Consider the following 25584-nt stretch of genomic DNA (forward strand, 5'->3'; position numbering starts at 1 on the left):
CCAATAGAAAAAATGTAGCCCTGGTATTTTGAAGGCACAGGTAAATGTGGCATTAATTATAATGGGTTTATGTAAAGATTGTTTTAAGTTCACTTAAATTAAATTAAAGTGTTTTTAACAGCCCAATAAATGCATTTAAAAAAAGAGAAAAGCTGTCAATTATACTGTAATGCCAAATGCCTATAATTAATGGGCTAAAAAATAAAATAAAATATCAGTTTCACGAGACATCATAGTGGTATTGGTATCAGTGATGCTTTCTTTCATAAAAAAAGATGCCATTAAACTGCAATTTATTATTATTTTTTTAATTGATAGCAAATATACATATATACACACACACACACAATATTGTGTAAATGCATTTCATGCTCTGGTGTTTAGGACTTCTGTAACAAATAGAAAGCCATCTTTAAATTGCTTTTTGTGAACGCAATTGAAATACAATTTTGTAAAAAAAAAGAAAGAAAAGCTAAGCCAGGAATAACTGGAAGTCTTAAGTAAAATGTGTGACTCAGATTCAGAAAAATATAATACAATAATGAAGTGGGGTGACATTCAAAAAGCACAATTTATAAAAAGATATAAAGTACTATTGAATCAGTTATTTAAAAAAAAGGAGGAAAAAAACCTTCCAATGGAACTATAAAATTAGAACTGGTTAAAAATAGACTATAGGATAAAGCACTGCTTTTAACCTATCCTGTCTGTTATCACAATCATTAACAGATTTAAGCATTGACACTTTTATATGGCAGTATATTTTAGACAAAGCAGTGGTATGAGGAAGTAGGATGTGAACTTGAGCCTGGGTCCCCATGAGCCAACAGCTCTAACAATTGCAATATTAAGAGTCAAAACAAAGGTTTATACTTTCATTCTTTTTTATTATTATTTATTTAAACATTCTTACAACAAATACAAATAACGAACCAACACAAATAATGAACACAAGGGCAAAGTGCTTTAAAAACCATGCTTTTGCACTTTAATCAGCAGCTCATCACACAGATCTGAGACATCTTTGACTTCTTTAGCCTGAAAATAGAAAATAGAAAATGTCAACCAAAAAGGCAATAAAAACAATATAGATGTTAAACACACCAAATAATTCAGCCCTACACCCATTAAGAATCAGCTGTACCACCACTTCAAGAGTGACATCCCTTGTGTGCACTCCATTACCTTTTGTCCCAGATCCTTCTCAAGGGACTGAACTTTCAGTTGTTCTCTCTTGAGCTGCACCTGCAGTGTTGCCACCTCTGCGCCCAGTTTAGAGCGAACCTCGGCTATGGCCTTATTTGCTCTGAAACAGTGGCATTGGTGAGACTTTTTAGATATATTAATCGATCCAGGTGTAATGTACTATTACATTCATAAGAAAGGACATATTTCAGACATTACAGACTGTTGAAGAGCACATACTGATCTAGTTTCTCCTCAGCATGGGCCTTCAGAGCTTGATAACGCTTTTCCTCTTTCTGAAGTCTGTCCATGCAGTTCTGAGCGTACTGCTTCAGCGTCTCCTCATTCTATAGGACAGAAGGAAAAAAATGACCGTTATACACTAAAATAACATCTTGATTTGGGATTAAGTTTGCTAGTCTTGTTGCAAAAATCTCAAAGTGTACCTTTTTGAATCCCTCAATAACTTCCTTGCATCTGTCAAGACGTTTGACAACAGAGGAGAAGGATTGCTCCAATTCACTCAATTCTTTAGACAGCTGATCTTTTTCCTGAAGGACTCGCTGCAACTCAATTTTAGCCAAGTCTTCCTTCTGTTTATGCTCATCTGTAAACACAGGTGTGTTTTAATATTCAACATACTCCCTAAAAATAATGTGCTTAATAAAAAAAATCTGGTCACACCTGTGATTTGATTGATGGTGGCCTCAAATTCTGACACTATGAACCTGAGAAGAGGAGGAAGAGTGTGTGTGTGATTGGTGCACTGTTCAAATGTCAATTATTCATTATGGATTTCACACTTTTTGATTCAGTAACCAGTAACTGACTGGAAAAGTATTTTTAAAAACACTTTGAATCATTATCTTGCTCTTGAAATGTTTGAATTGTAAGCAAATCATTCCTTGGTGTCTTTTCTTTAAAGTGACTTTTTTTATTTACCTTATTTGTAGGGCTGGGTATCATTCAAAAATGTTCGATATCGATACCTTGACTTTGATACCGGTTCCTGAACGATACTTTTTTTCGATACCAATTTTATGAAATCTGTTTTAACAAGAGTACATTACATAAACTGAAAAAAAAAATTTTTTTTAGGTAATGTTGACTTTTTAGACTCAATGACTCATATAGGTCTAGCATATGCGCTCTAGCACACGCAGTTTGCCGCAAAGCACTGGCAAATGTAACCTAATGATTATGAATGTGTCGTGGAAAAATAGCAATGACACGTTTTAACTGTTTATTAATAAACTAGTTTATGTTTAGTGTGAATTATTGTTTCGATACCAAGTCAAGAATTGCGATTGATACTTTTTCGATACTTTTCCTGAAAAGAGAGAAACACTCAAATATCAATATTTAATTTGAGGGGGGAGTTTAGACTTTTTATTTTATGTTTGTGAGGCGGCTTTACTCTATGTATGTGTGCAGAGAAAAAAAAACATCTCTCAGACAGCGCGCAAGTATCGAATAGTTTAAATTCGCATGAATGTTTAAACTGGTAAGACTTAAAAAGATGTGCAAATGGTAAACTTTAGTTACTCATGATGCAATGCTGGCCTGATTATGCAAGTGACAATTCCGTCTATCCCGACACCCGCTATCCCGCGCCGAAATTCGAGCCCTGCTGCTGCAGCTTCTTTGCTGCATGCGTGAGGAGAAAAAACACAGACTTCCATAGGGAGGCACTGGAAGCGTGCGCTGCACACACCAACATGAAATACGTCCCTTACAAATCTGGAACGCGGGCATTCTTAGAAGTATCGATACTAACAAATGTAGGTATCGTGACGTTTTTAATTTCCGAGAATCGCAATACTTTTGAAGTATTGGTGCACCGTGCAACACTATACCGAACGTTGAGAGATTTTTTGATACTCTATGGTAGAGGCAATTTGGTCGGTGCCTAAAAAGTATTGAACTCGATACACAGCCCTTGATTTAAGAATCAAAAAAAAAAAAAAAAAAACTTGTTCAGAATTCAAACATCACAAGAGGGAGATCAATCTGACTAAATATTCATTCTAGATATTTCCATCACTTTTCCAATCCTGAAAGGCAATGATCATGGTAACCTCTATGTGAAAGTGTTTGTCTTAATAGGACTTACAACATGTGTTGATTCTCCAGACACAATTTCTCAATCTGAGTATGCATCTCTTTTTCCCGTTCTGCCGCCTAAGAAAAGAGAAACAAAGCATTAGAGAGGCCAATGAGACACATGTGCTCCTAATCTTGTGTGGGAACTGACCTTTCTGTCTGCTTTCTGTAGTATAGCGTCCATGTCTCTCTGACTGTACTTCAGAACCTCTATGATGGAGTCCTCAGTCTTCACTGGCTGTTTTAAGGTGTGAACCAGTAAGTCCAGAACAGTTGGATCTTGTACCACAGTTTCCACTGCCTGAAGAGGAATGAACATGGTCAAATTGGCTCCAGTGTGCAAAGGAAAATGCTTGTTTCAGTTCCTACTAATGTAGTGAATATGTTACAAAACCAAGGATTACGGGAGTTTGTGTTGTCTTACTGGTGGAGGCAGATCATCCAGCAGTTTCATACTGTCATAGTGAGACTTCTGCTTTACTTCAGACTTTGCAGCCTCCATCATCCTAACACACAAAATAAGTTTGCATGATCGCTCATGTGTGCACTCTGGATTGTGATCACAATGTAGATCAGATCTGTTGTATTTAAGGGATAGTTCACCCAAAAATGAAAATGTCATTTACTCTTCCTCAAGTTGTTCCAAACCTGTATGACTTTCTTTCTTCTGCTGAACACAAAAGATGATATTTTAAAGAAGGTTGGTAATTAAACAGTTGCTGGTCCTCATTTACTTCCATAGTATTTTTTTTTTCTACTATGGAAGTCAATGGGGTCCATCAGTCGTTTGGTTACCGACTTTCTTCAAAATATCTTCTTTTGTGTTCAGCAGAAGAAAGAAAGTCATACAGGTTTGGAACAACTTGAAGAGTAAATGACAGCATTTTCATTTTTGGGTGAACTATCCCTTTAAGGCAATTTGTAATATTTTCAGTAACATTTCAAAAGAGGTTTGAAAAGTTCATTTGAATGTGTTTGTGGAGAATACTGACCTGATGGCAAGAGAAGGCCGTGGCAGGCTGAATCCAGAGTTGCCGCCGTCCATCACAATTTTCTTTGGACTCTCCTTCAACAGCGGGTCAAACTTCAAATACAGTGACTGTTTCCGCAAAGCTGACTCCTTAAACTATAAAAAGAGTTTCTGTGAAGCACTGAAAATCTGAAATGTTGCTTAGAGGGTATGCATTGAAGTCACTTTCCCGCCGGAACACACCCCCTCACCCAGACTGAGTGGCAAAAGAGCCTGCTGCATGACTGGATTTAATAGGGGAAACTGCTATACATTTTTTTTTTTTTTTATAAATTTAAAAAAAACCATTATCGCTTAAACTAAAGGTTTAAACATTCGATATAGTGTTTCTTACAACTTACCAAAGATCCAGTGATCCATGGATATTGACATGCAGGAACGAAACGCGTTTCCTGACATTTATATGTGCCCGATTTCGACGCCAGTGAAAAACAAAGCAAATTAGCCTGTGAAAGCTTTATATAAATACAAGATAGGTAGGTCTAAATTCAGATCACTTATATCAATGTTATACAGTAGTCAACATTTTAAGTGGATCAAACCCTTTCAAAGTTATATTTGAATTTAACTACCCATTCTTGTCTTAGGACAATTTTGACGAACTTTTTTGATCCACTTCAAATGTTGACTACTGCATATCGGCTAGGCTTGTTACGATAGTCGGTGTTACACGGTGTTCAGTCGCAACACCGGTTTCATCACTTGCCCACCACGGCACCACAAAAGTTTAAATCGTTACAAATAAGGGTGTCACGATTTCGATTTTAAATCGAAATCGATCGAAAATAATGCTCAATCTCGATTATCGAATCAAAAAATGGAATCGTCGATGCTGCCACGCCCCCATGTCACGGCAGCTCGGCTTGCCTGTAATAGGTAAAACTCCTTTTCTCGAGAATATTGAAGCCTTTATTTTAAAACACATTGCAGCTGCACAGCGAGAGCATCATATCTCGTCTGAGCGAGCTGATTGTCTGTGCTGCGGCAACTGCACGAACCTATGGCAAGTTAGCAGTGGCGTACGGTCCAATGGGAGCGCATGGCGCCCTGCCAACCTCGAGCGCGCCAATTTGGACGCGGCTGGAGAGTGTAATTCACAAAAAACTCGCCAAAGGATTTTAGGTTTAAATCGACTGAAGCGAAGTACCTGATATGAGCGAAATAGCACGGCAAGGCAAAGCAGTACTCGTTCCCTTATCTCTAAGGGAACCGAGGTTACGCAAGTAACCAAGTAGCCTACGTTCCCTTACGAGAACGTTCTCTCGTACTGCGTTGCAAACGCTGTGGGAACTCAATTTAAAACGCCGTGCTATTCGCCTGTGACTGCTCTGAGGAGTCCAGGGAGCCCCGGGACTATAATAGCCAGGTAATAGGTTATATTGTTTAAGTTTCCAATTGACTGAAGATATAAGTTATTGTTACATTATGTTGTTAATAAACGTTTTAAATTTGACAATGTAGTGTGTGTTATTGCGAACAAAGGTCAGATATTATTATATTGCATAAAAGTCTTAAAATGGCATAGCTTGTGCTTTCAATTTATTTGTTTTAAATCGAGAATCGAATCGAACCGTGACTTTAGAATCGAAAATGTAATCGAATCGAGGATTTGGAGAATCGTGACACCCTTAGTTACAAATATTTAGCGCAATTACGCGGCATACGTTTTTTTCTTTCACCCGTTGACAAGTGTTGTATGATCACGCTCTTATTAACGTGAATGCTTTTAAACCATTCAAGCGCGACAAGAAAGAGACCGCGCTGTAAGTCCTGCCTATTACACACACACACACAAAAGACGGCATCAATATCGAGTTCTCTTCCAGGCTTGAACAAATCATTACACACAAATTATGCCAAAATGTCCGTTTTGTCGAGTGTCCTCATAAGAGCAGTCTTAAATGATTTAAATAAAGTAGAGCGTAGAGATTTGTGAGAAAAACGGGACGCGTGTCAGATCGCGTCACTGTGAGCAGCGGCTGGTCTTAAAGTGTCATTAAAAAATTAAAATAATAATTACGTCGCCTTTAAAAAGCTGGTGCTTAAATTAGCGTCAATTCATCCTTCGCAGGGAGTTTGATTATAATGCGATCTGAGTCTGACCAATAAAAATCCACTATTTTTGTCCACCGTGGGAGATTATCACCGTCACATCTCTAATATAGGCCTATTGTCATATCGTCCAGCGCTAAAACTTGTAAAGTTTTTTGCCAATGTTTATTTAAAAACATCCAGTTATGCAGAATATACGATGGTAAATGTTTAATTGATGAGTTGTCAATACAATATATAGTGTATGATTTTACCCCTAAATTCAGCATATAGACACAAAACTGCAAATCCACCTTTCGCTGCCTGGAGTCCAGTTGTTTCTATGAATTGCAGCAATACATTTGCTTCTGTTCTGTAGCGTACGGCAGTCAGTAAAAACATACCTCAGATTTCTAGTCAAAATTAGATGTACAGTCAATCGAAAAGCTCTTTTACGGTTTAGATGTCTTTTGTGTGTTTTTCGCGGCATTCACACTGAAAACAAATGCTGCCGCTCAGTCTTTTTGCCACTCAGTGGGTGTAACCGCAGTCACTCCGGCCAACAGTGACATCACGTGCATACCCTCTATAACCTAATTGCTTCACTATTTGGTGCAGCATTTCCTTTAAAAAATCATTTACTTCTACTTTACTTAAGGCTCATAAATGGAAACACTCACAGTGCTAGATCCAAACTGCTCCAGATAATCCATCTGCCCATCAAAATCTTCTCCTGGCATGACTGAGACAAAGAGCAAACATTTTGCTCCCAATGTTAAAAGCTTGCACCTGATGAGTCAGTGTCATTCAAAACATAAAACCATGTTTACTCACACAATTCCCCTGGCACAAATTCATCTTCACTTGGTGTCATCACACCAAGATCACAGGTCTGGTTCTGAAAATCCAATAGTGAGTCAGGTGTTGCCATGATCTCTGGCTCCTGTGATATGTAAGTGTGGGACACAGCAGATGACTCCATATTTTTTGCCTGCTAGGAGAATAAGTGTAAAATATTATTTTTTATGAAATAACACGATCATAACTTGTGGAAACAGACTGATTTTTTTAAATTCTTAAATTGAAAGGCAGTTACCTGCTTGGTGACAGGAAGATCAGTTTCTGCCATGTTTTTATTGCTTTCAGAAACTGCGTGGTGAGATCTGGAGAAAAAACCAAAAACAAATCTGAGCTCAACAATTACTTACATTTATGCATTTGGTAAATACTTTTATCCAAAGTGCATTTCATTACATTCAGGGAATACTAGGGGTGGGAATAACTAGGCACCTCACGATTCGATTACGATTCAGAGGGCTGTGATGCGATGATAAAACGATTATCGATGCATCTTTTTTTTCCTATAAAGATTTTTTTTTCTTACTGTTTGGCTACTTGGTATATCTCTCTCTGTCGCTATTTCTCTTGCTCTCACTGTCGAAGTAACCATGGCGACGGATAGCGTAACCACCTAATACGGCGGTGCCTTCCCGGAATGCAACGCGGAGTGAAACGCATGACGTCACATTATCTATAGTGCGGTTTTTCATTTCGTTTGTCATATGTAACAGAAGTTGCTACTCTTATTAATTGGACAACGTAGTGGTCACACCAGTGAGACCTCTTGTTGCCCATTTGCTTGCAGTCTAGAACCCTACTTGCATAAAGTGTGGCTCTTGTCCAGGTCCTTTTTCCCCTTCAACTTCATAGAAGCCAAAGTTATACTAGATTTTAATGCAGAGGGTGCCGGTTGGATTTTGTCTCTGTTATTTGCACAGCTGCACGCCACAGATGGTCCAGGTGCCTTTTGCGTTCCGTCAACATTACATTATCATTTAACATTTGAAAATCGATTTTTGACATTAGTGATACGATTCAGAATCGTCCACATCGCGATGCATCTAATGGCACTTTTCCACTACACAGTACTCGACTCGGCTCTGTTTGGTTTTCCACTGTGTAAAAGTTGTACCTGTACCTGCTTCCAGGTACTTTTTTTCGTACCACCTCCGGCGAGGTTCCAAGCGAGCTGAGGCGATACTAAAATGTGACGTGAAAACACGGCAGACTGCTGATTGGTCACAGAGAATCGTCACTATTCACTGCGTCATCATTGCACGCGCCAGACGGAGTATCCTGAATAAAAAACAGCAAAAACAAAAACATCCAAAAACAGCATACACTCGATTTCCTCCATTGTCCTGTGTGTGGGTGTGTGTGGGTGTGTGTGGGTGTGTGTGGGTGTGTGTGGGTGTGTGTGGGTGTGTGTGGGTGTGTGTGGGTGTGTGTGGGTGTGTGGGTGTGTGGGTGTGTGGGTGTGTGGGTGTGTGGGTGTGTGGGTAGCGGGTGTCTCGCGCGTCACCCGTAAAAGATTAAGTCACGGCAGTTTCCTGCGGCGTCGCTATGACGACCAGGTACTATTGTGGAGGTACTATCTGCAATGGAAAACGGAGCGAAAAGCGAGCCGAGTCGAGCTGGTACTGGTAATGGAAAAGCGCCATAAGAATCGATTTTATCCCCCACCCCTAGGGAATACATTTAATCACCTCATCTGAGAATCAAACCAATACTACAGGCACGCTTTATGCTACTGAAAATTATTTTTTAAATTACATGCATTGAGTATAGATGCTGTTCTAGCTCTAGTTTCTGTACCGATTCTCAGGTTGATCATCCTGTGTAGGAGCCTCAGGCTGCTGAAGAGGAGATTGTGCTTTCATCAAAACCGGGCTGGTCTGGACCCTATGTGGTGGAGAGCTACCCATTGCAGCCTTTGTACCAAAGGGGTTAAAGTTTGGGTCGTCAAAATCAAAGGTGTAAGAACCTTGAACAGAAGGAACATCCACAGGTTTTGTCTCCTCTGGGTTCTTGGGGGACAACTTCTTGGGTTCTGGTTCTTTCTTCTCTGTGACTGTTTTTTTGGTCACAGGGTTTGCACCTGCAGGTCTTTTGACCCCTAGGCGTTTTGGAGGTTTGCGCTTGACTTCAGCTCCATCATCAAAATTAAACTCTAGTAGCATCTGGTTTTCCTTAGGTGGCATCGAGGCATTGGAGGATGTTAGGACATCTGGGGTCTGGACTGAGAGCTCTGATTCCAGCTTGGCTTCTTGGCTTGGGACATCTGGGCTATGGACTGAGAGCTCAGACTTCTGCTTGGCTTCTTGGCTTGGGACATCTGGGCTTTGGACTGAGAGCTCAGACTCCTGCTTGGCTTCATGGCTTGGGACATCTGGGCTTTGGACTGAGAGCTCAGACTCCTGCTTGGCTTCATGGCTTGGGACATCTGGGCTATGGACTGAGAGCTCAGACTCCTGCTTGGCTTCTTGGCTTGGGACATCTGGGCTATGGACTGAGAGCTCAGACTCCTGCTTGGCTTCTTGGCTTGGGACATCTGGGCTTTGGACTGAGAGCTCAGACTCCTGCTTGGCATTTTGGCTTGGGACATCTGGGCTTTGGACTGAGAGCTCAGACTCCTGCTTGGCTTCTTGGCTTGGGACATCTGGGCTTTGGACTGAGAGCTCAGACTCCTGCTTGGCTTCTTGGCTTGGGACATCTGGGCTCTGAACTGAGAGCTCTGATTCCAGCTTGGCTTCTTGGCTTGTCAGGGGTGGGACATCTGGGGTCTGGACTGAGATCTCTGATTCCTGCTTGGCTTCTTGGATTGGCAGGGGTGGGTCAGAAACAGCTGATGCTTTGCCAATCAGAGGAGAGTTTGGGATCTTTGAGCCACCAGTTTGGAATGGGTTGAGCAAATCAAGATTGTCAAAATCCAAGTTGTACGATCCTGTGGGGGGAAGTGGCAAATCCTGGGCCTCAAGCTGATCTTCCGTGGTAGGAATCTGCTGTGATGCTGGGGCTGGGTCAGTCATATCAGTCTCTTCTGTCTCTGTGATGCTGTTTTCAACATTATCTGTCTTGAGGATGACAGTACCCTCTGCTGAAGATATGTTGGCAGAACATTCTGCAAGGGAATTATCCACTGATGAGATAAAAGGAAGAGTCTCATCAAGTGCAGTGTTGGTCACCTCTGGAACCTCAGCCTGAGGTGCAGAAACAAGGGCTGCAGTTGAATCGGACTCTACAAGCTCTGATATCCAAGCCTCAGGAAAAGCAGAAGACTTGGGAGGTGAATTTGCCATTTTATTGGACCCCTGGAAAGGGTCGATAGCATCTGGATTGTCGAGATCGAGGGTATAGGCCCCTTTGCTCTGAACAGGAATGTCATCATCAGGGTAGGCAACGCAGCTACTCTGCATTTCAATCGGTGTGGTGAAGGTGTTATTCAACAATGAACTCCTGTAAAAAAAAATTTAAAAAAAATTTAAAAAAAATTAAATACATAAAAAATGTTAGTGGATTGTCATTTTCATTTAAATACATTATTATGAATGACTATTACAGCTTATGATTGCATAAAGACACTGAACTAAATTAGATGTTAAATTATTATGCCTTGTTAAATTCTTCTTAAATAATAGAAAATAAAAATTAAATCCTGAACAAGTTGAGCTGCAAGTAATTTGCTCACTGGTCAGTAGAGGCTGAGTGAGTCTCCAGTGCTTTAGTGTTGCCCTCTTGGATGGCAGGCCTACTGGTGCGGCTTGGGGACATGATTTTCTTTGTAACTGGGTCTCGCCGTGGAGTTTGAAAACAAACCTATGCAAAAACAACAAACTACGCATGTAAATTTAAACTACAGTACATGTCCGACAATGCACGATCAACAAATGCTTAACTTCTTAAGTACTTAAGAGTTTAGCACTATTACAAAAGTCATATTGAATGGCCCCTCCCCCTTTTCAAATAGCATTTAGTTTACCTCACAGACTACAATGCGTACTTGACAGCACCATGGAAGCGAATCCGAGCACTGATGATAGGTTGGATTCAATAGTACAGGTGTGAATAAATTCTAACCATTTCATTCTCGGCTTCATTCTTTTAATACATATACATAATATATACACATATACATATATATATACACACATATATACACATATATACACATATATACACATTAGTGATGCACCGATGTGAAAATTGTGGCCAATACCGATATTAATATTGCTGTTATGGCCGATACCGACATTTACCGATGTCAATATCTCTGTATAGAAAACACATTTTTATGATAATCAAATAAAGAGCTATTTTCCAAAACACTTTTTTTTTTGAAAAAAAACCCACCTTGTCTACGGCAGTTCATTGGACGAATGTCTTTAAGGCGACATCTAGTGTATATATCTATGCACCAGTCTGCGTACACGTCAGATCAGATCACTTGGACATGGCTGCGTATAAGAGGTAAAAACGATATAAATACTGTTCGTTTTCTCACACAAACCGCTCGTTTCGTGTCTTAGGCCATCATTGTGTACTTACGATGGGGAATTGTTTAATTTGGACGACGGGGAATTGTTTTAATTTGGACTCTGTGCATGCTCTTTGAGGTGATGACCATAGACCTGCATTATATGACTGACAGACAAGAACGGTTTGACCTAAAAATATCAAAATTGAAACTACTGCGGAAAAAAAGACACCTACATCTTGGATGCCCTTGAGGTAAGCTAAAACATACCAAAAATTAATTTCAAAGTGAACTATCCCTTTAATATAAAACTTCTCAATTAAAAACTTCTTAAACTACTGTATGAGATGGTTAAAAACAAAACTGCTCAATCACAAAGTACCAGCATCCAGACGAAACAAACGTCTATAAAAGCAACGCCATTCAACGCAACATGATACCCCAAAATGTTAATAGGCTAGTGTTTCTTGCTAAGAATCTTTAATAGGTCTATTGGCATAATACCTTTGAATGTTGTCAATGTTTAATTGTCATTTTTTATTTATTTAAATATTACATTCTTTTTGTTTACTGCATTTATTTAAATTTGACTGAAGCAAGAGTATTATGTCTTATTTTGTTTCTATCTTGTTTGGTAACCTAATGTTCAGGGATTTGTAGATCTTTAAAATAATAACAAAAAAAAGTCAGAATTGTGAGAGAATCGTGATCTTTATTCCAAGCAAAAAAATCGTGATTCTCATTTTAGCCAGAATCGTGCAGCTCTAGTTCCAACCCCGTAAGACTTTCGTTCATCTTAGGTAGAAAATACTCCAAGTGACTACAGTGGCTCAACCTTAAGTTTATCAAGCGACTAGAATACTTTGAGCACAATTTCTTTTTTATAAAATAAAAATAATGACTTTATTCAACTATTCATTTTCTTCTGTGTGGGCCTGTGACGCTAGTTCACGAGAGCGCCACGACGCATGAACGAGAACTGAGAAGATGATGCTCACGATCATTTGGGGTGAAAGGTAAGCCATTCATTTTGCGGCATTGGTAAGGCGCATTTATGTTTTCTCATTGGTTTCTCCCGATTCGGACATCCAGAAAATGCACACTTTAGAACCATTTTAAACACTACATCGAGACTAAGGGTGTCACGATTTCGATTTTAAATCGAAATCGATCGAAAATAATGCTCAATCTCGATTATCGAATCAAAAAATGGAATCGTCGATGCTGCCACGCCCCCATGTCACGGCAGCTCGGCTTGCCTGTAATAGGTAAAACTCCTTTTCTCGAGAATACTGAAGCCTTTATTTTAAAACACATTGCAGCTGCACAGCGAGAGCATCATATCTCGTCTGAGCGAGCTGATTGTCTGTGCTGCGGCAACTGCACGAACCTATGGCAAGTTAGCAGTGGCGTACGGTCCAATGGGAGCGCATGGCGCCCTGCCAACCTCGAGCGCGCCAATTTGGACGCGGCTGGAGAGTGTAATTCACAAAAAACTCGCCAAAGGATTTTAGGTTTAAATCGACTGAAGCGAAGTACCTGATATGAGCGAAATAGCACGGCAAGGCAAAGCAGTACTCGTTCCCTTATCTCTAAGGGAACCGAGGTTACGCAAGTAACCAAGTAGCCTACGTTCCCTCTCTCGTACTGCGTTGCAAACGCTGTGGGAACTCAATTTAAAACGCCGTGCTATTCGCCTGTGACTGCTCTGAGGAGTCCAGGGAGCCCCGGGACTATAATAGCCAGGTAATAGGTTATATTGTTTAAGTTTCCAATTGACTGAAGATATAAGTTATTGTTACATTATGTTGTTAATAAACGTTTTAAATTTGACAATGTAGTGTGTGTTATTGCGAACAAAGGTCAGATATTATTATATTGCATAAAAGTCTTAAAATGGCATAGCTTGTGCTTTCAATTTATTTGTTTTAAATCGAGAATCGAATCGAACCGTGACTTTAGAATCGAAAATGTAATCGAATCGAGGATTTGGAGAATCGTGACACCCTTAATCGAGACCCATCTGCATCGTCATCTCAGTTCTCGCGCATGCGTCGTGGCGCTCTCATGAATTCACGTCAAAGGCCCACACAGAAGAAAATGAATAGTAGAATAAAATCTTTATTTTTGTTTGTTTTTGCGCACAAAAAGTATTCTCGTCGCTTGATAAACTTAATGTTGAGCCACTGTAGTCACTTGGACTATTTTAACGATGTCTTTACTAACCTTTCTGGGCTGACAGATGAAATTACCTTGCAGCCTATGAAGGAATGAGCCAGCTCTCAGATTTCATCAAAAAATATCTTAATTTGTGTTCTGAAGATGAACGAAAGTCTTACGGGGTTGGAACAACATGAGGGCGAGTAATTACTGAAAGAATTTTCCTTTTTGGGTGAACTAACCCTTTAAGGCTAAAATATTCATACTAAAATAAAATAAAAACCTTACATTTTGATTTCAGGGGGCCTTTAAGCAGCACAACTGTTTTCAACATTGATAGTAATACGAAATGTTTCTTGAGCAGCAAAGCAGCATATTGAAGGATTTCTGAATGATCATTTGACACTGAAGACAGGAGTAATGATGACTGCTGAAAGTTCAGCTTTGCCATTATAGGAATAAATTACATTTTAATATATATTCAAAATAGAAAACATTACAATTGACAGTTTATTGCACAAAACAAAAGGTAGAAACACAAATGGAAACCTTTGGAAAACCCACCTTTGCTCCTCTAAGCGCAGTCCTGCTGATGTTGTCAGCCTGCGACTGCCGCAGGATCGAGGGCCTGCCAGTCGGCTGCTGCAATGCGAAAATGTCACAAGCGTCTTCTGAACTGCCGTTCATCCATACAGCTCCCTGATTCTCCTTTAGCGCCTCAGAACTCATACTGCAAGACAAGAAACACACAGAACATGACAACATGGGTTGTGGAAAGCCACGCCCAGTGGGCACCATTCACAGCTGGTTTTACTGATAAGACCCGGAGGCGGGCATCTGACCTTCTCACCCAACACCCAGAGACACTGATACTCATGAGACACCTCAAATCTGTTGCATTTCTTTCGAGCATCAGACAGAGATCAGACTAAACCACTGTGACTAACAACCCAAGCATGTAATATCAACCGGTGCAATTCAGCCATGTGTTGAGGGAACAAAGTGGTTCTTTATCTGTGAAGGAATCATGCCTTAGAGAGATGGTCAAAGGATATAGCAGAAGAAAACCAGCAGTTAACTAAGCATTTTTTTGATGGCAGCAACACAGCCTTGTGATTTGGCTTATAGTGACATAATGGTCTACAAGACACAGTGGCAATCCCTTGATGGCATGATTTTTATGACAAGGAGGAACAAGAGACTGGTAAAATTTTCAAAGAATCATTACCAAATTTGGCCTCATCTGTCCTTCCCTGGATTCTGCTCAACTATGTAGGACTGACAATAAAATTGTCAGCTTTGTAATGACAGGCACTTCTGACAGCTTCTCTCTCCTACAGCCTACCTGGACAGGTTATAAACAGCCCCGCATCATAAATAAAATGATCAGGTTTTAACCTGGACACAGTTAGATCCAAGATCAAGTAATCGAAATGAAAGCAATAAAGTAAAGAAGCCAAACAAGAACAACCAGGAAGATTTGAATTAAGACTAACGTTAAAAGTTAACAGCCACGCGCCCACATGGATGACACAGGGTTGATTAAAAATAACACTAAATAACCATACATTTCAATAAAAAAGCTGTACTTTTTTATTGGAAACACAATGTCTCTAAATCTCAAACAAAGATCAAACTATTTATATTTGTTTTCCAAACCAATACTAAATTGTCTTGCTTTTATTATCCAAATAATTGCACACATTTCGTGAATACAATAAGTGTGAAGATCTCTGCATTAGTCAATTAGCTGCTAGCTGCTAACGTTAGATCGATAACAATTACCAACATCCTAGTAAGTTAGCACTGGAAAACCCGTAATTAGCAACGTCTCTTACTGTTCGATATCGCGCAATATTTCAGGTATCCTATAACTGTGTACACAGTTTCCTAAAATACGTACCTTATTCAAACTGCTCAAATTAAACACAAAAACCGTTTTCTTCTCAGTGAAAGACAGCGCGACACACACAGAGATGCTGTGCGTCTATAACTTTCCACTGTTTGAAACGGTTCAAATTTAAACGACGCTGTCTTAGCCAGTCAAAAGCAAGATTTGGCGTTTGCCAGGCGGGGCGATCATATGAAATGACCAATAACATTGCGCGTGAAACTGCCGTCCTAGTGGATGTTCTTTTGATCGACATCCAAATCATCCAATGGGGGGGGGGGGGAAACATTGACGCAGACAGATAGGATAGGTAGAGAAATACGACCTCGTTTACCCTTTTACCACTGGACTAGAAAAAAAAACGTCAATTACATTTTAAATATTAAATATAAGTGTTTGTGTTGTTTTTGTCCTACTGCTTCGATATAATTAAAAGGACACATTAACGAGAGAGATACACTTTATTTCATTTTTATTCTGGATGTTACAATGTCACAATTTACTTTCACTATCCTTTTTTTTTAAACTATGAAACAGGTTTGCAACTGGGTGATTTTTTGTTACCAATACCTAAATAATAAAAGCACTTAAAATAGATTATTATAGCTTATTGTTGTGTATTTAAATAAAAATAAATACGCGTGATCTGTAGCCATTAAAACTATAAAATAGCTCATAATAGCACAAACAACAGAAATTCTGAAGAGATCTGTGACTACACAGGTAAGAAAAAAGGTTGTTTGCTAAAGAGCTATGCAGAATTCAGTGCTTTGAAATGTTTAAATAGGTTTACCTTTACTGTTTGTGCATATAATAGGCGTATATAATCGTGCATATAATAACCCTTTGTCTTTATCCACAAACAAGACCATTAGTTATGCGTCCTTCTACCGCCAGAGGGCAGCATCGGATCATTAATTATGTCATACTTTATGAAGCAAGCGTCAGCCATGGATTGGGAGAGAAGAATGCGTTTATATGTTTATGTGCATGTTTTATATATGGACTGTATGTATATAGAAACGTTTATTAATCCGTTGCGGATTTAAGCTTATTTTATCATGCCAAAAGCTTGAGTCTGAATCTGAGAAAAGAGCAATTGCGAGAGAAAGAGGGAGGGGCAGGGAAGAGAAGAGTTACATAACAAAGGCATGTCTGTGCTGAGGTCAGCCAGAGCTCCCTCTCCCTACACTACTGACCTATATTCAGCTTACATCACACAAGGATACATATACACACTAACCATACATGCCTAATGACACACTTTCTTTTCTTTCCCAGGTGTTTATTACTTTATTTTTAATCTATAATCTAAATGTGCACTGAGTCTCAGAATTATTTGGAGTTTTTATAGTGCATAGAACAAAAATAGAATAAAATACAAATGTACACTGCAAAAGTACAGTTCTTAGTTTTGTACATGCTGCATAGATCTCATAGGCATAACATTCATAGATCCATAAAAAATGTTGCAGAGTAGCACCTTTTTCAACTTTTTTGTGGAAATTAAAAGTTTTTGCCTAGCTATACACACCCGCCGTCAAATTTAAGAATTATTGCTGTATTATATCCAACAAGCTCACAGAATTCCTCTCATTTAATATTGCATCCAGGCTAAATGTAAACGGCATCAATGATAATGCATTGAAGTTAGTGTAGACATTGTGCTGCTGATAATTGAGGCTTTGGTTTGATGACAAGGAGTCTAAAATCTCATTAAAGACAAAAACCAAACAGACAAAGACCCCCAACCAATCTAATGATTGGGATACAACTCCTTCAGCCAATCACAGCACAGAGGGGCGGTTTCAAATGATACAACTGCGTCTCTAGGTTCAGTTGAAGGCTCTCTCCATTCATCTGAGAGTGCATCAACACAATGCAACAGCTGTTCCTTACCAACGAGCACACATAGACACACAAACCCCTGAAATCCAATCTAATAACCACTTAGGAGTGTAATACTTAAATAAAAATCAAGTACAGACATGTATTTCCTGTATTTAAGACAACACTTTCATTTAGTAATTGTTAATTAGATATAATACAAAATAAAGTTGAAAGTTTTCCATCATATAACAAGAGTGTTGCATACTGGAATGAAGGCAGATCTGAATGCAATTGGTTTATCAAAAAGCAATTGTCAACAACAAAAAAATTTTTTTAATGAATGAATGGATTCAGTATCATGCATGAAGAAAAAAATGTAGGGTCAATTTTGATTTTGTGCTGACTTTAAGAGTGTCTAATAGTGTGTTTATATGCAGTGTTGGTGAAAGTTATTTTTTAAAGCAGCACTCAGTAGCTTCGGGACTTCTTCGCTGTATTCTCGCTTTTTGCTGGCAGGTTTCTCTCTAGAGCTCCCCCCACAGCTTCGGAATAGATATTTGACAACACTGTCGTAAAAACTCGTTGGTGATTCTCAGACACCAGAGGCTATAGATCAACGACATCAAAGCAGATGGGACATTCTTTAAAACGTCTTCTTCATTCGGGTTCGGACAGCGTGAGGGAGCGCAATAATGACAGCATTTTAGCAGATTTCTTTTGGCCGTAAAGCAATTGTTTACATCGCGAGACCTGATATCACGCGAGACTTCCTGACGCAGCGGCCGGCGGCCCGCCGGCTCAAAGTTGCAAGTGCGTATTTTCCGCTCACGGGCACCAGGGGGGTGCGAAACGACCACCATTCAACCCGAAATAAGTAATATAACCATTCCAATGACTCCGAAGCTGTTCAGTTAAGGTAAAAAAAGTTACTTAGTTCACCTTCACCTTTAAGGCACACTATGCAGTTTCCGTTTTTCTCAAACAGCGACCCCTAGAGTCGCTGTGGAGTACTTGTATTTAATGTTACTGTTGTAAATACCACTCACGCAGAGCCGTCTCTGCACTCTTCTGACCGCGCTTTCTTCGTTTTCTTCGTCGACTCTTCCATGATTCACGTCTGAAATGCGTGCTAGTGTCTTCCATAGAGGCTGCTTCATATGTTGTTGATGTATGTGACGTCGTGCCGTAAAGCAAATCGTGATTCTCGCGAGATTTGGCGGGGCGCCACCTCTCAAACTTGCATTGCTGGTTTTGCCAGCGCCGATGATTTCGAAGCTGTTATATTAAGGTACAAATCTTGCATAGTGTGCCTTTAAAAGCAATGCATTACAATATTTTGCAGCGTTACTCCCTAAAAAAGTAACTAACACGGTTAGTAATTTTTATGGAAAGTAATGCGTTACGTTACATTTGCGTTACCTTTTTCTTATCTGGGCTGGGCTTGCTTGTTTGTTTTCCAAATACAGGTTGATTCAGATTTGCATAATGTTCTGAGTTTGCATTTCAGTGTTTTTATTCATTTTGAGCAATACTGAATCTGTTTTTGTGCAAGCGAGTTGAGTAAATGCATGCTCACATTTAGTCTAGAAATACACTATCATGTTCACACAGCGCACACAACACCTCTGCACCTTACAGCCGATTTCTCTCCACATGGCGACAGGAGAGGTGTCCGTCTATAAATGTTGCTTAGTCGAGTAACTAATCTCAGGTAAAGCGATTTGTCACTCGAGACGGCGGAAGCGTGTAAGTGTTTGCTTCATACACAGTTTTCTGATTCTGTCGTTTAGATTATTATTGGCTGCTATAGGTAGGATTAATTCATCAACAAAAATCCCATCAAGTAGGGTCAGAAATCTTGGGGTAATCTTTGATGAGACCACAAAGACCACAGTGCAAAGACAGCACGATCATGCAGGTTTGCACTGCACAACATCAGGAAGACCAGACCCTTCCTAACTGAACATGCTGCACAACTTCTCGTCCAGGCCTTTAGTCATTTCTATGCTGGACTATTGCAAATCTCTTCCGGCTGGACTTCCATCATGTTCGATCAAACCACTTAATGATCCAGAACACAGCATCATGACTGGTCTTCAATGAGCCCAAGAGAGTCCACGTCACACCTCTGTTTATCTCTCTGCACAGGCTACCAGTTACGGCTCGCATCAAGTTCAAGATGCCTGCATATAGAACAGCCGGCTCTGCACCCTCCACTCTTATGAGTCTACATCTCCTCCAGAAGCCTGAGGTCCGTAAATGAGCAACGCCTCATGGTACCTTTACTGAGAGACACAAAATCACTGTCCAGAACGTTTTCTTACACTGTTCCTTGTTGGTGGAATGATCTTCCCAACCCTTTATCTGAAAGAAACAGAAGTGAAGAAACAGCTGAAGATTCATCTCTTCTATCTCAACTGCATCCTGCTGAAAAAAAAAAATTCCCCTACTTTTCCTTAATCTCTGCCTGTTCTAGCTTGTACTATTCTAAACAATGCTCTGAAGCTTTGTATACCTGCACTGCTCGTGTTAATTGCCTCTTGAGATTTGAGCCAAAAGCACACCAAATAAAAGCTGTTCCTGATTTACTTAAATGTTTGGGCAGACAGATTCAGTTTCAGAGCAAGTCAAATGCAATAAACTTGCTTCTGTGCCACACCCAGACCATAACGTCCACAGTGAGGTGACAGACAGACCGAGAGACGGAGAGACATAAACACTGCAGTTACTCTCTGACAGAGAGAAAAGGAGAAATGAAAGAGATTGGAAAAAAACACACATACACACAGGGATTAGGAAGTGGGAACTAAATAAGTGAGTATGTGTGCAAAGATTAGCTTTATTATGATCAGTGGGTCACCGGTTGTTTGGGAGCTGTCTGACTTCCTGTGATTCTATGGGAATGGAATCTGGGTCAGAGCTTGGCAGAGATGGTGCTGGTACAGCCGGGCTTTATGTCTGAGAGAGAGCTACTGTTTATGTGTGGATTCTTATGTAATAGACATTGAATAATGGGAAAAGAGAGTGATATGGCCTCTTTGAAAATAAACACACCAAACACCAATAATAGCTGCACTATAACAAGATAATGTAGATAAAGTTAGCAGCCATTAATCCAGTTTTCAGTTTCACATGATCCCTCAGAAATCATTCTAATATGCTGATTTTGTTCTCACTTATCAATGTTAAAAATTATTTTAATTGAATACAAATTTTTGTGGAATACAAAGTTCAAAAGAGCAGCGTTTATTTGAAGTAGAACATTTTGTAAGAATGCTTTTAATGCCACTTTTGGTCTATTTAACATGTCCTTGCTGCATAAGTATTCATTTCTCACTCTCAAAATAAACTTTTTTTCTAGACAATGAAGTAAAATCTGATGGACTAAACTGATCCCAGTTTGGTGAAGAAATTCAGATACACATGAAAAGGCATGGGGCTGCTTGCATCACTTCCTCTTTCAGCTTCCTGCATCCCACTTCTGCAGTTTTAAAAATTAATTTGAAGAAATGAGATATGGGACTAAATTTAATATGAGCGAGAGAATAAGCCTCCCATAAACGCAAATCAGTTTTCACACCTCTACCATGTCACTGTTTAACCTGTTGTGCAGGATAATGGGAGTAAAGGTGATTTTTGAACTACCGGTTTCGCAGTAAATATCCAGAACACTTCCTCTTTCAGCTTTAACAGCAGGCACACACAGGAAAGGATCTGAAAAACTAATCTTAACATGAGCCTTAATTTGCTGCCTCTTAAGATTCAGAACAAATAAAAATGTAAAAAGCAAAAAAATAAAAAAATAAAAAAATTTAACAATTTAGCTTAAACGGTATTACTCTAGCTTAGGTTTATTCTTACAAGACGTCTGGAGTTCATAACTCGGTTTACTGTTATAGTGTTCATTTTAGACCCTGGCCCAATTTTTTTATCAAATAGGAAAAAACACTTTAATTTTAGATGCTTTATTCTTTAACAAAATAGAATTTCTGTGCAGTTGATGAGTAGATACAGGAGGACAACATCCTCTTAATACAGTATTTACAACAAGTTTTGTACAGATCAAGTTATGAACAAGACATTTCATATTTTCTACACAACATGTTCAAACACCATGCTCCCCACTCATAATAACCTGCCCCCCCACCCCCCACATGCACACAAACACCACCCACCCTTCTTGCTATGGAGGTAAATGTATCAACTTCCTCTTCATCACCATCTGCTGAGGTTTATAAAGGCATTGCATGTGCACATTTCTGTCATTGTCTTCTCAAACTAAAGTTGTCCATGTGTCGACTAAAGTCTAGATCCCAGAACGCACACATGTACAGATCCCTTCAAGAAGGGCAGATTTCAAAGTGATTTTAAAGATCTCCCTGCAGTGTTTTAAGTGTCATTTCAGTGATTGACAAACAATGAGTTCTCTTGTCCATAATGAGCTTTGGAAATATTGTGCAGTGTTAAAGCAGGCAATTTTTTTTCAGGAGTTCTGTAACGCACTGATCCTGCGGAGAAGCTGTTGTTGTTTGGCTTTCAGTTTTTTCTTCTCCTGAGCTTGTCGCCGTTGGCACCCATGAAGCTTCAGCAAGTAATCCGTCGCCTGCGTCAAAATCGCTACCTTCGAGGTCTTCGAGGATCCGGACAGACCTGGAATCTCCTCCCGGAGCGCCTGGAACCTCGAGCGAAGGTCATCCCTCCTCTTTCTCTCCAGGAAGTTACGACGCTGCTCGCTGAAGTCCTCAGAGTCCGATGTGGCAGGTGAGGAAAGTGGAGACGAGGGAGAGGACGAAGGCTCCAGGCGTGGGCGTTTGCTCACAGGCTCAATGTCATCGAAGTCATCCTCAGGATCCGTGTCAGGGGAAGGAGCAGCATAATTGTGCTGCTGCCGATGTAGAGACACGTGGAAGTGCTTGGGACATGGTCCAAATGGATCGGCACTCACTGTAATGGTTACAGGCGTTCGGCGGCTTGGAGGGCGACCACGCTTCGGTCGGTTGTCCACCGTCACCACGTCAATCACATCATCATCATCATCATCCTCATCGTCATCTGAGACCACAAAACATTTGGCACATTTAGCTAAAGCACTTAACATATCAAATTAATTGAGACATCTTTTCCAGCACAACATACTTTAATAAAAAGAAAACCAGACTGGACTGTCTGAAACAGAAAACGGAATAGGAAACCTACAATTAAACTTAATGCATCCACTACATAGAGGTTTAAAATTAACCAATGTGTGATGGTTGTTTACAATGTCACCTCACTAATAAAAGTCAGTCTGTAGAATATTTCACAGTTCTTGGCAAGAAAGTTGCATTCCAACTACACAGCCACATGAGCCAGTTTGTTTTTAATGCAATTCCAGCTTCTATAGCCATTTTAAACGGCAAAACCGAGGTCAAAATATAAAACTACCAAGATTGTTTAAACCACATTTGTATAAATAGAGAAAAATACCCCAAACTTATTCTGATTATTGTTAACCTAAACTATTAAAATTGTTTGTTAACTGAAAAATGGTTAACTGAAAACGGATGAAAAATATAATTTTTTTAACAATAATATATTTTGTTGAACACATTAAATCACAAAAAAACAAAATGTCAAGACAGAACATCTTATATGATGAATGTAAACACTGCATGACCTTGCCTGGAGTGACAATTGGGTTTATAAAAGTGAAGTTTCCCCTCACTAGTGTGCAGGGTGTGGGAAAGGAAAACTGGGCGTGGAGCGGACTACAGAACTTTGAGCAGAGAAAAAAGGAATCCGCTCCAACATTTGACACTCCACATCGGCTTTTAGTCGGCGAGTGGCTTGGTCACAGGCAAAGCTTGATGCTTTGGCTTCTTATGGATCAATTTTCTTTAGAATATAAGAATAATACTAACTGCCAAATCTGATCTGAATTGAAGTTATAAGATAAATGACTTCCGTTAACATCCATCTTTATGGCACAGTAACAGCAGATATATGACCTCATTGGTTCAGGATTATTCTGAAGAACAAATGGACTCATGCCAGTAATCACATGTGAAGTAATCACATATCTTACCGGATGAATCCGAGCGACACTCAGAACCAGAGGAGCCTGCAGCCACTTTCTTGTTATGCGGGACAGGGAGTTCCAGGACTGCGGCGGGGCTCACGCACTGCGCCGCATGGGTCCCAGTCACGGGCGTGACCGATGGAGCACGAGCAGTTTTCTGTGTGGTCAAGGTCTGAATTTGAGCAGTCACTGGTGCTCGCTCACCATGAGCCACTTTTTCTAGTCGGTGACTCGTGGAAAAACCACTCCACATGCAGTCTTTGATAACGATAGAGCCCAGATTACCAAAAATGTCCAGTGGGTCGAATTTGTGCAGCCCCTCGTATTCCTCATCACATGTTAATACCTTCGGCGGTGCCCACCCGTACCACTCCCCTGGAAGTGGCAGTAACCAGTCCCCAACAAGGGTCCTTGAGGGTGACATGGGCGGGGTGGGAAGCAGCTCGAATTTCTTCCATATATCCTCACTTGGGGCTGTAGACTTAAAGAAGTCCTCCTCGGTGTCCATCTCATCGTAAAAGTAGTGCTCCATGTCCCAGCCGTACAGTGTGCGAGTGTTGACTCCAAGCATTGCTGCAGAACGTCTACAATATTATCTGCGAATACAACGGGGTCATTAGATCAAATGATGACTGCCCACGTGGAGTTCAAATGCGACGCAATGCACATTACAAGCAGAACGCTCTCCCACAATGCATGCTTGTTACTCATTTCTTAACTGACACAATGCACCTACTTTAAAGCAAGTTTGTAATGATACATATATTTACATGCAATTTTGACATGCAAATACATTCTCACCAAATGCATTGCTTAAATGTGATCTTCACATGTAAACGCATATTCTCAATAATTGCACGCTCAATAATTGCACGCTCTTAATTGATTGCATTGATTAAATGCACTAATTATAAATAATAAACATTTGATTTCTGTAGCACGCGCACAACTGCAGGGGTTTCGCCTAGTGAGCGCTCGTGCAGCCACAAAACAACCAAAGCAACATATCAAAGCAGGATTAAATCACTGATTAAAAGTCACATAGAAACCATGAGTTGCGGTATAAATGTGGTGCTTTATACTTCAATAAAGATTAAACGCACTAACAGGGGGGTAATAAAGGGAGCACCCGAGTCCGATTAAAGGATCCAGGAAATGTTCAACGACCCACGGGTTTACACGAAAGTTTACAACGAAACGAACTTAAGGTACGGTTAAAGCAAATTAAGGAATTCTGATGTAAAATGCACTTACCATGGGGTCGCAGACCTGCACAGTCCAGGGAGAGTCTACGGGACGCGCAGAACAGAACAAAGAAGCGCAGCGTCCGGTAGAACTCCCGTAACTTACACACGCGCTCACTAAACAATAGCGCGCGAGACACACCAGACGCGTCTGTTTAACGGCCGTTTAACCTGAACAACGAGAAAAGTTTTTTTTCCCTTGCAGAAATAAAGCGGGTGTCCTGTTACAACGGCAGCAACGATCGATCCGCGTGGTGCAGTGCAGCCGCACCCTCCCCCAGCCCACTGCCGGTAAAAGTGCTTTCGCGCCAGATCTGCGTCTTTGTGTGCGAGAGCGTCGCGTGGACCCACCCACCGGAATCACGGGGCGGGGAGAGCGTGTGAACCGCGCTTAATGTGAATGTGAAGGCAATTCGCAGCACTAAAATAGGCATTTGAATGAAAATAGAAGCGTCTACGTCACTACTCCAATATAATCATGATTGAGCTGATGCGTCCTTTTAATTGTCTTCTGATGCATGACGCGCACTAATCAATATGTTGCGTCTGAACTGGCGAGGACAGCACGCGCTAATCCTTGAAAGCCAAGATGCAAACACTGGAGTTTTTGCCTTCTGTACGTTTTTTTTTAAAGCATCTGTTGATTAAATGCAACTGATTTTTATTTGTATTTTTAATTATATTTGTACTTTAATTGCATGATAAATGTAGGCCTATTAAACGTCACCAAAGTATTGC

General features: G+C 40.2%; 2 protein-coding genes across 3 annotated transcripts; both read right to left on the minus strand.

The window, feature by feature from the left end:
- Window positions 1–866: 866 nt before the first annotated feature.
- On the minus strand, window positions 867–15860 carry tacc3 (transforming, acidic coiled-coil containing protein 3). 2 transcript variants are annotated; one of them, XM_082153935.1, is made up of 16 exons: window positions 15727–15860; window positions 14388–14553; window positions 10878–11005; window positions 9005–10645; window positions 7446–7512; window positions 7184–7340; window positions 7030–7091; window positions 4281–4414; window positions 3713–3794; window positions 3440–3589; window positions 3299–3366; window positions 1870–1913; window positions 1632–1792; window positions 1426–1532; window positions 1186–1306; window positions 867–1038 (listed from the first exon to the last, which is right to left on the minus strand). In XM_082153935.1, the coding sequence occupies exons 2-16, from the start codon at window positions 14550–14552 to the stop codon at window positions 967–969; spliced, it is 3159 nt and encodes a 1052-aa protein (XP_082010061.1). In that variant the 5' UTR covers window position 14553; window positions 15727–15860; the 3' UTR covers window positions 867–966. The 2 variants fall into 2 exon arrangements, with proteins under 2 accessions (XP_082010061.1, XP_082010060.1); XM_082153934.1 differs by having other exon boundaries at window positions 7184–7343.
- A 5633-nt stretch (window positions 15861–21493) lies between these two features.
- On the minus strand, window positions 21494–25172 carry mycla (MYCL proto-oncogene, bHLH transcription factor a). The gene is made up of 3 exons (XM_082154977.1): window positions 24857–25172; window positions 23609–24198; window positions 21494–22596 (listed from the first exon to the last, which is right to left on the minus strand). The coding sequence occupies exons 2-3, from the start codon at window positions 24171–24173 to the stop codon at window positions 22028–22030; spliced, it is 1134 nt and encodes a 377-aa protein (XP_082011103.1). The 5' UTR covers window positions 24174–24198; window positions 24857–25172; the 3' UTR covers window positions 21494–22027.
- Between the last annotated feature and the right edge of the window lie 412 nt (window positions 25173–25584).

This window comes from Leuciscus leuciscus, assembly GCF_965113295.1.
Source record: "Leuciscus leuciscus genome assembly, chromosome: 22".
NCBI classification, from domain to species: domain Eukaryota; kingdom Metazoa; phylum Chordata; class Actinopteri; order Cypriniformes; family Leuciscidae; genus Leuciscus; species Leuciscus leuciscus.